At 47.5% G+C, this 15,887-nt stretch overlaps 1 protein-coding gene across 1 annotated transcript in view; it reads left to right on the top strand.

Moving 5' to 3' along the window:
• Positions 1 to 1,053: 1,053 nt before the first annotated feature.
• The window catches only part of LOC142584854 (O-acyltransferase like protein-like), a 98,662-nt gene continuing 83,828 nt past the window's right edge, over positions 1,054 to 15,887 (top strand). Inside the window, exon 1 of the mRNA XM_075695164.1 lies at positions 1,054 to 1,313. Within this exon, the coding sequence (XP_075551279.1) occupies positions 1,128 to 1,313 (186 nt within the window). The 5' untranslated portion in view covers positions 1,054 to 1,127. The remainder of the gene's footprint in view (positions 1,314 to 15,887) is intronic.

The following is a 15,887-nucleotide window of genomic DNA, read 5'->3' as shown; positions in this document are numbered from 1 at the left end:
CTCTTTCATAGGATTTATTATCATCCTACACGGCAGACGCAATTCTTTACAAGACCCCATTATGTATCACAGCGTGTTGATCACTGTCATAAAGGTGGGACCTGTCTATGCCACACAAAGCATTTTTCCCGGTGTTTTTTCTTTCGCACCTCTATAGACTGGAACCACCTTCCCGCTGATATAACTACTACTGATAACAGCCTTTTTCGTGAAACTTTAGCTAACATTGTATAACCAGGAATTTCTTTTTTGTGACACAGCAGCTTACATTGTATAGAAAGAAACCTATTTTATTCTAGCGTTGTGTTTTGTTAATATTAATCACTGCGTTTTGTTTACTTCCGATGTACCACATTTTCTTTTGTAACACTCTCCTCTATAATGCCTCTGGCCCTGAGGGTATGATAAATAAATAAATTAATTAACATCTGCACCTCTAAAAGCTATCCAAAAAGCTCAAGCGATCATATGGTTCCCCTTCGTCCAAGCCGCAGCGATCTAAATTTGCATAGCGGTGCATAAATAGTGCATGCTGGGACCGATGGTTACGTATAAGCTTCAGCCGACGGATGCCTCCTACTGATACAGTCAAGAGCCCTGACTGCGTCTGTAGCAGGATGATGAACTTCAGACGAGAAATGACAGAAATATTTATATAAATCTTGTGGGCTTGGACATTAATAAGCAAATAAAATCCCTGCTCATATATATTTATCCTCGATATTTCTGCGAAATGAACGAATAATAAGAAGTAAACCCTGCGGGGAGTAGAAGACAGAAAAGGCCAAGCAGGCGTATAAACCAGATGCAACCCGGGCTAGAACCCCGAGCGCAGCCGTAATGAAAGATCTGTAGCGAGTGGAGTCCTTTCTCGGATGCTGACTGCGCCCATCCTCTCGTTCTCCGTCTTTACGTGAAAACGACCGCATTGGGTGCCCCTTTCCTCTTGGCCTCCTCTTGGGCAAACCACGTGCGACGCGCTGGTCCGCCCTCTCCCCCTTCCCTCTCCTGCGCACTGCTGCCGCGTTTTGGAGAAAGCGCCGCGCGGTTGCTGCCGGCGCCGTATATACGGAAGAGACCGACCCCATTTCGGCGGCAGGCCCAGTCGAATCTCAAGCCGTTCCACTATGCGAACGTCTCCGGCGGCGCTGCTCCGGCCGGCTCGGCCGCTGCTACTGCTTCTACTGCTCGTCCCGCAGCTGGTGCTGGTACCGGCGAGCGGGACGCAGCAGGATGCCGAGTCATCCTCGACGACCGCCGCCGCATCCGGCGCATCCTCCGACAACCCGCCGGTGACAGATCCGAAGAAGCAGGTGAGCACGACTCTGGAGTACCACGCTTCGTTGCCATCGTGGTCGTGAGAAGCGAGTGCGTACCGTCTATCGAACCTTTCTTTTTTTTTTTTTTAGCAAGAGGAAGTGGGGCAAGAATAAACGCGGGCAAGGATAGTCGTTTTGTGATTTCGGTGGCACGAGTGGCGGCCTGTTCTAGAAGTTTTAGAAGCCAAGTTTAGCCCGTCTCGCACGCTGGACGAACCGGTAAAAGAAAGGCTGCGCCGCTCACTCTCGCTTGTCGCCAGTCGCGGCCAGTAGAAATCGGAAGCGAGTAGAAAAAGTGTGATTCTTTCTAGCGTCTAACGTTTGCTGCGTACCAGAGGCGACGGTATCCGCCGCTGCTGCGTTTGTGCATTTTTTCTCAGCCTACACAATGAACGCACATTGGCCCTGAAGCGCTGGAGGATTAATCCTCATTGCCAGTCCTCCGGGCTGTTAATCAACGCGGAGCCACAAGTGCCAACGCGTAAAGTTGCTAGGAAGTAGCCATCTGGGGCCAACAACTCGTTAAAGAGCTTTCGTGACTGTCTCTTCCTCGTCTTTTCTTTCCTTTCCGTGTCCTATTTGATGCTTTCTATACTTACGAGCGAGCATGCTCACGTGAACGGGGACAGGTGGTACCTCTCATGGACGCGTCGAACTGTGCTCCAATATAGTTTTACCAATGATTAATTGACGCTAACATATAGTGAGAAAGTCGCTGGAGTTGTCACATCCTTGTCTTTTCGTTGTTTGCATTGATACGTAGCTCGATTATCGGCTGGATATCATCTGCGCGAGCTAGGGATCGGTGACATCCCGTGCTCGCGCTAGAGATTCCATTTACCGGACATGATGATGTCGCTATTCCCTCTGGGGGAAAATCAGCAAGCAAATTTTAAAGGTGTCCATGTTGCTAATTTTCCAGTACACTGGCTTCGATTTTCATCCACAAACTGGCTCACCCACCTGACAAGAGAGTGGCGGAATGGCGCGCCTTCTTGCTATGAGATGGCATTGACCTAAGCACGCGGTTCTTGCTTGTTTTTGCATGAGTTTGCTGTCAAAACTTTGTTTCCTAGGCTAGATTTCTGACATTTCAATAGAATTGAGCGGCCTTCAAGTGACCAAAATTTTGAAATGTCTCTCTTGGTCGATTTGCCAGACGAGAAAAAAAAAAAAAAAGGAAAGAGAGAAGTCACTCGCGTTGAGGCAAAAGTAACTTCACGGACGCTACCATAACATATTTGTGGCAGTACGTGCACTAGCATGCGTCTTTTTCTCCAGATTTTGTATGTACTGAAGTGCAGCATTATGGTTGTTGAAGGCACCAAAGGCCGCATATAAACCGAATTAAGTGTAGTGCGTTATGTAGCGTTCCTTTAGGGGAAAATAACGCCAGCTGAATCTCTGTCGTCTGGTAACTTCGTTGGTAGTGGATAGACTTCCTTGTTCCTACGGCTCTTTCGAATGAATCGTTGTCACTACGTTCTGATATGTGCCTTTGTTCTCGTGAACCCTCTAGCTCTTTCATCTGTTAGTCGGGATTGCTGGTGGCAATGTAGGATACTGAGGAAGCACCAGTTCAACATCCAGTACCGCCTTATATGACTTTGTGCGATTTTGCGGACACCTGACCGCAGCCTGAGACAACCAGCTCATTGCTGCTCAACGCGGTAGTCGTCTCTGGAACTTTCGAGGCGCGCTCTCTTCCGGCTCGTCGATACGACACGCACGCATGGCAGAAATTAGCACTGCGCACCATCCCAGTGCGTAGGCCTCTTACGCGATGGATCTTGCGTACGGCGTGCGCATAACATTAGAACCGTGCCGTGTGGTGGGGCCAGACATCGACAGCCGGAAGTGCGGCGATCGGCGCTGACCGATTACTGCACGGGCGGAAGTTTTCCGCCGCGAGGCGCGCCGAAAAAAGTAGAACAGATTGCGGGCGGAAAGCGTTGTTTGCTCGAGCAAATGTTCAAAGCGAAATGCGATGGTGGCATTTTGTGTAACGTGAAGCGCGTTGTGTCAGCGTTGCACTGATTTATGGCCCAACGAGGAGGTACGTTTAGTAAGGAATATATTAGTGCTTCGAACTCAAAGAAGGGGAAGGCGCAAGAATTGCGGCGTTAAATTTATATATATATATATATATATATATATATATATATATATATATATATATATATATATATATATATATATATATTGTTTATTTGAGCGTGACGTTATGAGAAGTGTAAGTGCAAGAGACGCATCTTGCCGCATATAAACCCATAATTTCGCCATGTCACTTATATCACTTCTTACGGTGACGTATGCCCTGGCTCGCCGAATGCCGCTGCGTTATTAGAAGCGGAAAGCTGAGGCGGTGCTCCGAACGGCTTTATTCCGGTACATATGCTGGATGTTTCTTTTTATAGACTGTATACAGAATTTTTAAACATCACCTGTGGCAGACTGCCTAGATTTAGTCATAGTGTTGGATTACTAGAGGATTCGGACATTATCTGCACGAGAAATCGAAATACAAAGTTGACGCATTAACAAAAAGGTGTTAGTTACCTTTAATTAATTACTTTACGGCACATATCGCAAGTTACGAATTTTAGCCGGTGAGTTCGCAAGGTTTATCCACTTGGAGCGAATTTTCAGGATGACACCAGGTTTGAGATATTCATTCCGAAAGTGTGCGACGAAATACATGAGCGTTTCAGTTACTTTTCTTGCCTCATTGCAAAAAAGGACGTTTTATTAAAAAAATAACGTGAGTGGAACAACAGTGCATTTTTACGACAAGTCTGATGGCGCGTATATCGAAACCCGTGCCATCTTCCGAATATATTCCGAATGGATGTGACTTGCAAGCTCACCTGCTACAATTCGTAAATTGTAATATGTGCTGTAAAGTAATTAGTTAAAAAACTGATTAGTGTTATTTTTTTTTGCATCAGTGCAATATGCACCTCAATTTCACGTGAAAGTGATGTCCGCCGCTTCGAGTAATATAGGTCAAGGCCTACAATTATTCTATCTGTCACAGGTGATTTTGAAACGTTCTGCATAGTATAAACAAAAAATACCCCGTATAACATATGGCAAACGTCCTCTCTCGAACAAGCGCGAAAAAATTTCAGCAGGAAATGAAAAAAGAAGATTCAGCGTCCAATGAAAAAAAAAAGGTAAAAAACAAAACGAAACAAAGAAACAAATAAATAAACGCTACCAGAGTGACGGATGGTTCTGTTGTGTTCAGCTTGAAGAGTTTGAGAAGCGCGCTAAACGCTGCTGTGCGTATTCTTGTTTGATTTACACGACGACATTTCTAGTTCCGGACAGTGCGATGTTCCTTGTTAAAGCTTGCTGAATGAGACTGCTGAGGCTGTTTGTAGATCATATTCAATGCTTTTAGGTCGTTTGAAAGTGTGTTGTAGTGACTGCTGGTATAGAATATGTTCCGCGTGGAATGTAATATTTGTTGCCAAGGGCCCGTTGCTTTCCGGAGATGTGAGAAGGTTTTTCCGCTTTCTGAGGTATACTGCAGCTATACATGCGTCTTTCCGTATACCTTTCGAATTTAGGAAATAGTAGCGTTAAGCATCTGGGCTCGTATTCCCAAAGCAGTTCGCATGCTTGAGAGCAGTTCATATAAGAGCAGGAGTTGGCTAATCATGATGTAGCGAATGTTCTGCGAGCGAAAGCTGCCAGCCTATGAAATAATCTAACGAACGTGAAGGTTCGTAAACTCAGCCCTAGGTCTCGAAGCAAAGATTATCATAGCGAAAAGAAGATTAAAAAACTAGTGCCTCATGGTTTCCTATCACTGCCCGAGTATACGGCGCGCCTTGAGCCTGCTTCACGTGGTCCTATATCCACAGCAATCGCAATGAGGAAGAAGGAAGTAATGAAGCACTTATGCAAACGAGAGAGAACTTGAGTGTCCTTCTGACAGCTTTGCATGTTCAATGCAGTTGACGTCATTCGACCAAAGCTAATGTGCTCTGTAGAGAAGTATTTCGGCACTTATGCAGAACTCGTCTGCCAAAGCGCGCATTGAGACGATATATGTGAGATCGTAGGAGCGTGACCGACCTTGATCGTACTAATATAGGTATGGTCGATCTATAGTGAAGCCTCACTTACAGGAAGCAGACAAAAATTGGGTTGTCTGGAACGGCAATTTGCACAGTTTTTTATATACTTAATCATTCGAATGCATAGGAGGGCAACTTAGATGTGGGTGTGAACACCGTCTTACACAGTGTATATATATATATATATATATATATATATATATATATATGACTGACTGGCATGGTATAGAACGTGTCTGCGATGCTCTCTATCTGCGTACTGAAGTAAGCGCGCACACTTTATTTGTGTGCAGCTTTTAATTTTCACCAATCAATTTTTGAGGATGGCTCTATTTGCACGTTGGTTTTTCACCTCTGGCGAGATTTTCGGCGTTTGCGCGCATGAATTGTGGCTTGTGCAAAGCCACGAACCATTAAATCGATCGACATCATCTCTCTCCAGCCCACCTTCACGCAGCTACACATTTTCCACTCGAAGACTCCTCCGTTCTCTACTGATTTTATTTTCGCATACTTGTGCGCTACTTGATCCGCTCGTCGGATGGGCGGCCTGCACATGTGTGCGCGTCCGCTGGCCTCTCTCGCGTTCAGCGGGTGCTGCCGGCATGTTTCGCCGTCTCGAGGCACGTTTCGTAACATTGCGAAGTTCTCGCTCAGCGCAGCTGTAATGAAGCGCGCGCGTCTCCCACGCGCGTGCCTCGCACATGCGCGTGGCATGTATGCATATACGTACGTGCGCATCTTGTCATCCTGCTAGACAGCGCAACGCACCCGTCGCACGAGGCTAGGCCGGCGCATAGCAAGCCAATCGCCTGGTACGGTTTCGTCGGTTTCACCGAAATGTGCATGAAAATGCATGCCCGCCCGATAGGAAACGGGTGCATACAGATTCAAGGTTTCGTCCAAGGACTCTGACCTCGCCTCTCGTTCTGAGAGAGGCAGTCGATTAGACAGTTCGGCTGACGAGGTATTCATGTATGGGCTTGGCGCACTGCGTCGTGTCGTCGCTGGAAAATCTCTCTGTCTTGTTCCAACACGCGCACACGCAGACGCACACAGTCAAACATGCGTGAGTGCTGGGAACTCGCACGATGGCCGTGAGACGCGTGAGTGTGTGTACAGATAGATGGACGGCTCATCTGTAGCTAACGTGTCAAGGTTGCGGGTCTCTTCTTGGAGCCCTAAACGCCCTATCGCGTTCCTCGGCGCTTGTTTTCTTTATTTATTTTTTATCTCTCAGGCCGCCTGTTTCAGTGGCGGCACGCCGCTCTGCGGAAGCTGCCCTCCAAAGACCTGCGGAGCGCATCTTCGCGCACCGTCGTAGCCGCAATGGAAATCTAGTCGAGTGAAAGTGGTGTCTCGCTCCGCTGCTACACGCAAGACTTGCAACCGTTGCAACGGTGACGAATGATGGATGAATGCCGGCACTGGACGCGGGAAGCAGGGAACCGCCGACGTGGCAGGTCGCGGCCTTCACGTTTTCGTCTGAGACGCCGCGTATACTGCGCAGTAATTACGAGCATGCGTCTGCATTTCCGATGAGCCAATTCTTTCCCTATGCAAATGATCGTTTCGCTCTCTAAAGTATGACCAAGCCATTTCATCTCATCAAGAATTTTATCGTTTTCGACAAACTTTTGAGCGTTACTAGAATTACGTGCATTCGTCGCCTAGGACATTTGCTCTGCTGCTGGCAAGATCGCAAGACCTTTCTTTAATGTTCTATTCTTCTGTTCACCTTCTTTTATTGTCTTTCTTTCCCTTCGTCTCATTCCCTGCGGAGTAACATATAGATGAATATACACTGGCTAAACACTCTGCTGTTCGATAAAGAGTTTTCTCTCTGTCTCTTCTCTACAGTGGGTCAGAATTTAAACGAGGGCAAACCTGTAAGCGAGTAGTCGCACTGCACGACTTCCCGCCTTTCCTCATTGCTGAGGGGACCGGTGCGACACGGGATGAATCGTAGACTGCTATGGCCACATCAACTGATTTGACTCTTTTCTTGAAGATGTCTTATTTCATATTCAGGCGGTTTCTTCTGCAAGCGAGCGTACGCAGCTGCAATCGCATTCAATTTCCCGCAAATTTTACACGTATACACGAAGGATTACAGTGGTACCGGGTGAAACAATTACTTATTTAGCTGCTTAACCTTATATGAGGGTAGTGGACAAGCGCCCGAATCCATGAAAAGCACCATTACCTCCACCAAAAGCTGCAGATGACGCTGCTCAACGAGGCATTATGCAAGGTTCTTGAAGCGCGGTCAACGATTGCCTTTTGCAACCAGTGCATGGTCAGTACTGCCGTCTTCATCTCGACCCTTCCGGAAGCGTTTGCATACTTCTGATTTTCTACTGTATATCTACGGAGGAAAGAGATGAGAGGATGTGGATATTGCTTTTTATCTTAGTGGCACGTGGCAGGATTACTGAGCGCGCGTTTCTCCGCCTCTATGTCATCATCCGCCTGCCGAAACCCCGACCCCGTGCCAACAGACACGCGCCCGCGTCCGCTCACAAGGTCGACTTAAGGAATGAGCACTATTCAGGAATTTAATCTGTTGATAACTCCGCGCAGCACAGTGAGTACACTTCGATAAGTATAAGTATAGTCAGTCACTGATACTGGTACTCGCTTGTAATCACTGACAACGTTTTCTCTGCAATATGTTTACTGTATATATAGTTGTGTGATTGGCCAACTATCGGCACGGAAAACCAAGCACTATGGAAAGAAGAACCAGATAGAATGTGTAGCGAAAAAATAGTGAGAAACACAAGTTTTTGCTTAAGCTGCAGCAGGGATGCAGTGATATAGAGCAGGCTTATCTCTACAATCATGATTTCAGCTGTTGCAGTAGCTTGAGAAGCACATTTTCCCTGTTATATATCACTTTTGAGCAGGAGCTCTTGTTGTTCGCAGAAGCATACTGCACTTTCAGATTGGGTCTTGGCATTCTGCGTAAGAAACCGAAATCGTATTTCGCGAAGTATTTCCTATACGCTAGAGAATTGAGTAAGAAAGGGCGCCCGCCAATCGTGAGAGTGAGAGCAAGCATGCATGCTGCTAGCAAAGGTGACAGACCACTAACCAGCAGGACCTACGAATTCTGAGAACCTTTGCGATACGGCCTCCAATTCGTTTGGGCTCTTTACACCGGTGTCAGGAGGCCCAAGAATCTCCTCTTGGTTTGTTAATTTGCTCTCAGGTATTTCAATGTATGCGTATGCATTGAGCACGCGCAGTTTGCCCAGATATGACAGAAGAAACCTCCTTGTACAGTTCCAGGTGATATATATATATATATATATATATATATATATATATATATATATATATATATATATATATATATATATATATATATATATATATATATATATATAAGCGTCCGCACATGGTTCCATGATGGACCGAATGGGAGGAGACGTAAGTAAAGCTGAGAAAAATTGTCGCTGGGTATACATGTGTCAACAAGCCGCGGGCGTCACTCCGTTAAGCAAACATCGCATCCATCTTCTCTGCAATCTCACTTCCTTGTGCTAAGCTGTGTAAACGTGCCGCAACCTTCCATGGATACTAATGTGCCACGTCAAGTAGAACGCTACTTAAAAATCACTGCACAGTCCAGAAAGGCTCGTGTGTTACGACAGGAAAGAGAGAGAAAGAGATAGCAAAGAGAGGAAAGACAGGGAGGCCATCCAGACGAGCGTCCGGTTTGCTACCCTACACTGGGGGAAGGGATAGCGGGAAGAGAAAGAGGAAAGCGGGATAGAGGAAACAATGTGTGTGCACGCAGCAAAGCGCCTTGAAATCAGTCAAATCCAAGCTAGTGCTCCGCCGATACGTTAGGCTCTCGTCATTCTGCTGTCTGAAGCTAATCTTGGTGCTTCTCCATAGCTGGCGATGCACGTTTAAGTCACCTGTGAAGACCAAGGAGCCGGTGGTCGTCAGCAGTACGTTGTAGTACGTGGCAGTATATTGTTAGGGTAAACCGCAGCCTTTTTGACTTCAGTGCGAATATAATGCTGTGGGTGAGTCATGATGCTTGCTCAAGACTTGCAAGTACTGAACTGAGAGCATCCAGCACTTGCATTGCACTTCGCGTTGACGTAGTGTGCAGGTTATTGAAGAGCATCCGAAAAGTACTCAAAATTCTATAAAACATTTATGGCATGCATGGACGAAATAGTTACTGCATTCTATACTATTTACGAGAGGTGGAAGAAAGTCGTCTGCTTATCTTAGGCATGTTTCTCGTTTAAAAGCATTGCGTTCGTACTATTACAAACAGGTACAAGCGAAAGCGCTATGGCACCTCTGCGGCGTGCTATATATACTTCCTTGACACATTCGTGTACCCCCGCGAGGCTACAGCACGGGAACAAAAGCCGTCGCGCCTCCCTCTAGTATATGTTTTTCTTTCGAGTGTTAATTTACTGCACCGAGCGCTGATATATACGGCACTCGTAGGCTGTTGCAGTAACGATGTGTTGGCGTCGATGCATCGCACTCAACTTGTCACCGGTCGTCGATGTGTGTGCCCACTATATACTATCTCATCTCGGCAAAATAAAAGGAGTGAACAAAGGGACGGCCCTCCCCCCCCCCCCCCCCCCCTCCATGGAGAAGCGCTACTTTCAACTTAGGCTTATTGCAACACAGGTTGGCAGTTATATAGGCAATCAGCTATCACTAAAACCAGAAGAGCAGGAAGAGGAAGTAACATAGATATAAAATGTGTGATGTGATTGCGAACAGCAACTACACACTATGGACATAGCGGCCAGCCTGCGTTTCAATAAGCCTTAGTTGAAAGTAGCGCTTGTGTCCGTTCCCTCCGCCGATCGTCTTGTTTTCCCGTTTACGCTACTCCTAGCTGTGGACTAACCAGCCCGCTCACATTGCTCGCTACGACACTTTCGCCCAGCAGCGGCGTAGGCGCGGTGCCCATCATCCTCGGCAAGCCTGAAAGGAAACAGGAGCAGAAAGCGCGTTGACCGCGAGCACTGCTAACAAGCCGGCCGGGTTGTGGGATGCAGGTCACTGGGTCCGCTGCTGCTCTGCGGCCGCCGCAGCGGAGGAGGGGAAAGGGACGAGCGTCATTTTGTATTCTCTGTCTCCATCCTCACCGTTTTCCCAAGTCGTTCGAGTTTTGTGCAGTTGCCGTCTCGCGGGAAGGACGTAGCCGCAACTGCTCGTGCCTCCATGCCGAGTCGTTTCCGCGCCGGGTAACAACCTAAACGCCGGCCGAAAAAGAAGCCGTCCTGCAGGAGTCGCGGCGGTGGTACGTGTGCTATATTTGTGGCCCAACAACAGAACGCGACGCGGGGGAGCATTTGCGCTCGTCACGTTCCTGCAAGCATTGCACGCGTGAACTACACCACCTCCAACAATCCCCCTCCCCCCCAACCTTTATCCCCCTTCTCACGTCTTTTACTGCCATTCAACTTGCACGATTCACACTTTAGAAGGCCATGTGTATTCGCTGCCCAAGCTTTGGTTGTTTTAAATTTGTTTCCAACCTTAATTTTTTTCCTTCGCGATGGTCAGAACCGTACGGGAGGTTTATACGAGTTGCGGGCCTTTCAGGCGGTCGACAACGGCTATAATGGTACGGCGCGAGGAGGAGGATGTTGTGCTGGCGTCAACCTCGGGGTTGAGTTTCCTTTTGTTTGAGACACGCAAGAAAAGTAAATAAAAAAATCAGGGGAGAATCATTTCCGTGTATACCACGATACTGTTGAAAAGCGTTGTCGCTCGTAGCTTAAATGAAGCGGGCCGCTACCTGGTGACAAAGGAGAGAACACGTCACATTTCGATAATCCTCTAGATGTAAATTGCTTTGGGCTCGCGGCCGCCTGCTGTCTTCCGAAAAGACAGAAGCGCGAAAAAAGAAAGGTCACTTAAAGAGGCATTGTAATACTTCTTTTTGAGAATGCTACGTTATAGCTCTCCAATTCGCTTCACCTATTGAGAATGCTTTACCGAATTTACCGAACGCCTGAGCGAGATATAAGTGGCTTACACATAGCAGGGAACTTACAATAGCGTTGTTGTGGTTGTTGCAACAGACAGGGCCATGCCGCTCTGATAATTGCGTGCTTTTTATTCAGGTTCATTCAATTATTATCAACCTTCTTTGAGTCTCTCGATATTAATGGTGCACTCGAGGGCTATCGGCTGATTTCCTGTATTCAACTGTGCCATTAGCCCATCTTCTCTAGTGGTCAGTCAGCCAGCTCATAAAAAGCAGAAGCCACGTTCAGCTAGCAAAGCGGCGGGAAAAGCGAGGGCTAAAGACACACATGCACGCACACACGCATGCAAACACACACACGTGCACGCCCATGCACAAACACACACACATACACACAAACACACACACATACACACACGCACAAACACACACCCGCGCGCGCTCACGCACGCGCACAAAAAAAAATGCGAGTCACATCATCTCGGCCGCGCTCAAACACGAGAGGGAGCGCGAGCATCCGCATTCGAACGCTGTCGTGTTCGTACATAGGATATCATATAACACTCTTAGGGTGTGTTCCAATTCTGGCCGGAGACTACGTAGACAGCCAAGGAGACAGCTGGAGACAGCTGCGATGCCATGCAATGGAACGCGTTTCGAGCTCTCTGGATGACGTAAGGGAGACGCGTCTGCGACATGACACCCCCTCGCAGCGACGAGAAAAAGTTGAGAAAAGCACACATTATTTCTGCATTTTAAGTCTTTGCGGCCGCTAACTTCCAAAAAACACGACGTAGCTTAATATAAGAGCGTAGAATAGCGTGTCTACGTTTTCATATGCGCAGACAACCTTCATGTCGGCTTTCCGAGCGTCCTGCTCCGCCGCCATCTTGTTTGGGCAGGAAAGTAGCCTGCATCGTTTTTGACTTCGATGCTGTCTTCGCTAAGCTGTCTACTTTGCCGTCTACGGCGAGTATTGGAACACAGCCGTAATGAGTACTGACATGACATTAACGAATTCTCATTTTTTTTACGTTAACTGAAGGTCCAAACCCTCTAAACCATAGGCAAAAATACGCGCGAGCGCCAGAGCGCCCTAAATAATTTACGAGGGCGAATCAGAAAGTTTTTGCCCCTATTTTCTATAAGCCTAAATATGGTACATACAGGCAATTACAAATATACGTACTATTCCACGTACCTTATATTATTTTTCCACATAGTCCCCACATCGGTTCAGACATTTGCCCCATCGCAGTGCAAAATTTGAGACGCCCCTGTGGTATAATGCGTCAGGCTCACTGTGGAACCGCCGTCGAACTGCTGTCTTAGCTTCACAGCCTTTTGCGAGCTCACAACACCACCACCTCACACTTCTCAAAGCGAGACACCTTTCCCCATACGTGGGCTGCATTTCCCTGTGGATTTCGATTGGCATTCGTCCCTTGCTCCATAGGAAACGAATCGCACTTGGTTGCTCGTACGCCGTGGACTTGCGAAGCTAGCCGCCATCTTCAACAACTGACAGCAGCGCCGTGCCGCGGAGCTACCGGCAGATAAGGCCGGGCCGGTCCAAGAAAGGTCCACCGCTGGGAATGGATAAGTTGACTTCGCATTTACAGCCGTAATTTGGCTAAAAGAATAGAGGAAAAGACTTTGATTCGCCCTCGTAATATAATACTTGTTACTACGTACCTGGTCCGTACTCGCAAAAAGCTGTTAGCTAGAATTGTTCCCAATAGCAAATATCAGCCGATATGAAGGTGAACATGGGATTAGTGAAGGCAAACACCACTGACAAAAAGCGCTTACGAGCTAAAATCTTTGTGAATTCGGTCCCAGGACCGCTGTTCACAAAAAGCTCTTGCGCTAGAATTGTACGTAGGAGCAAAAATCAGCCAATCCTTATGCTGGAGATATCATTAGCGAAGGCAGCCGGGCAATCATAAAGAGCACTTACGATCAAAATCTTTGTGAATACGACCCCAGAGGCCGGATTGTATGAGATAGATATTCGACCAAGGAAAAAGGAACTGTTGGTGTCCAGAATGGACTACTGTTGCAAGCAGATCATGCGGATTACTTAACGTGGTTTACCAATTGCTCACAGCCATGATGAAAGTGTCATAGTAACTGCCGTTGTCGCTGGAGGGCAGCACCAACGAAACAGGCATGAAATGCGCGCCTCTAAACCGCTATCGTTGTAACTATTTCGTACGTTCGCTGCGAAAGTTTTCTGCTATCCTCTTTACCATTCTTACACCGCACAACAAGAGTATAAAAAAGTTCGCCACTTATGGAATTGTCAAAGACCAACCTTTGTGTTTTGACGTGAACTCTGCCGTTCTGAAGGCAAGTTGCGTTTATTTAGTGCAACGAACTTCCTGAGGTCATAATTTAATATCAAGGACTTCTGAATAACTTCAACACATACGCAGGTCATTTTAACAAGTTAATGTCGATGTGTCTTTTCTCAACTCATTGCAAAAAGTCGGCGACGATTATTTTTGCCCAGTGTACATTTTATCTTTACTACCTGTCGTCTACGAAAGACCACTCCCATGGACCTAACATATCGTGCGAGTACGTAGTTATTGCTTCTGGCGGCAAAAATCAACTGTTGTGAAATAACTATCTCGTCATCAACACTACAAGCCTCCCGAACATTTATAATTTTATAAAATATCTAAATTCATCTAGAATGTACCACTGTATTGTAGCACACAAACCAAGGACGTTGTAATGAGATCGAAGCCTTCTTCGGTGTCCAAAGTCGCTTTTTTTTGCGTGTCAAAATTCGGCTTCAGAGTTAAACTGCCTGGTCAAGTGTTAAAAAAAACCAGACTTTTACTCAAAATACATGGTTACTGCGTCTATTGATTGGGCATGGCATAGCAAGAGGAAATATTTTTCCTTTGGTTTTGTATTTGTTTTTCATATGTGTGTTAAATATTTTTATATGATCCGATTTGGAGCATTACGTGGTGTGCTTCCGTGGCCGTTAGAACTTGTTAAAGTGTTAATGGAAAAATGGTAGGTGTGTTGGAGGTGGAAAAGTAGGAAGAAATATCCTATCTGCATCGCAAGCTCTGCGATATGTGGGATCACCGCTCGTAAGCAACCATTCCGCTCAGTGTTCAAACGGATTACATGCTTGTAAGAACATCTAGCAGTAATTTTATGTGTACACTTCTTTTTGGAGGCATTTTGCGTGCTTTCGCAATACAAAATAAAAAAGAAATGATCCATGGGGCAGTTCAGCTTCTTAACCGCGCCGTGGAAACATGTTGCGAGCAATATAGCACATTCATTAAGTTTAAAAAGTGTCGAAACTAACGCTCCACCCTAAAATAAAAATCATAACGCCCGCGTATCGGGTTGGCATCAGACTTCATTCCATCCGCATTCTGTCTGCGCTTGAAACGGAAACATATCTGTCCAGCGTACAAAGATGGCGGCGACGGGCCGCGAAGCACCGTGCCAAATGCGTCAGCGCGGGAAATCTCAGCGCGGACGCCCCGGAACTTGAGTCTGTGGACTTAATGCGCTTCCGCAGTCGACGTCGCCACAGCGACTAGTGGCCTTCCTTCCTTTCCTCCTTCCTTCCGTATTGTTCATCGCGTGACTTTTCTAACCGCGCGGACGCTGGTCGGACGAGCCTCGGCTTTATTGCGGCGGTCATAACAGCCCGTTTCGAGTGCTTTTATGCTTCCCCGTACGTGCTTCTGCACTACGCACGAAATTGCAACCGCATACACACAAGGAAAGGGCGTGAGAGTGCGCATCCTTAGCGCGCACGGGGCCTTTGACACAGTGGCGGCTCACGCATGCACTATACGTGGTCTGCGGCGTATACCCAAGAGAGCGAAGGGGTCTGGATTCGCACCGCGGGGCAACGAATGCACTCGGACCGGGTTTGTTGCCTTCTCTTCGGTTTCGCGTTTCCGGCCGTCCACTTCCGACAGCGACCCTGCTTGCTGGAAGTGACGACCACCCGGAAGTGTCAGAACGGAAGGGCCGCGCGCGCGAACCCGCAAGTTCGCACTCGCTCTGATGTCCGGTTCGAATCGATTTCGGAGGATGGCGGTCGGGCGGAAAGAGAAAGAGCGCATACCTCCGGCACCGCCGGGCGGGTGGCGCACTGGCCGGGGCTGGATGATTGTCGCAGAATGCTTAAGTTGTGTAGTGACGGCGTGCCGCTTTCTTGTTCCGTGTAGTAGCACGGCATGCACGCGATGTCTTCCGCGAGCGCAAGCAGATTGTCTCAATTCCGTTTGCTCGCGGCTGATGCTGGAAGCAGCGAAGTGGAAAGACGTCCGTTCCGGGTATCTGTATGGATGGGCGTTCGCGACGCAAAGCGCACTTTGCCGAGTAATGGGACGGTAAATTGGGTTGACCCCCGGCTTTGGCTGAGCAGGACAGCTGACGTTTATGTTACGACGGCGGAGCGCACGGAGTCGTGACTGACGATGCATGGAGAAGCGTGCGGCAAGA

The sequence above is a fragment of the Dermacentor variabilis genome, chromosome 1, assembly GCF_050947875.1.
Source record: "Dermacentor variabilis isolate Ectoservices chromosome 1, ASM5094787v1, whole genome shotgun sequence".
Classification (NCBI taxonomy): Eukaryota; Metazoa; Arthropoda; class Arachnida; order Ixodida; family Ixodidae; genus Dermacentor; species Dermacentor variabilis.
Note: the sequence above shows the minus strand (reverse complement) of the source record. Positions and strands in the feature narration are given on the sequence as shown.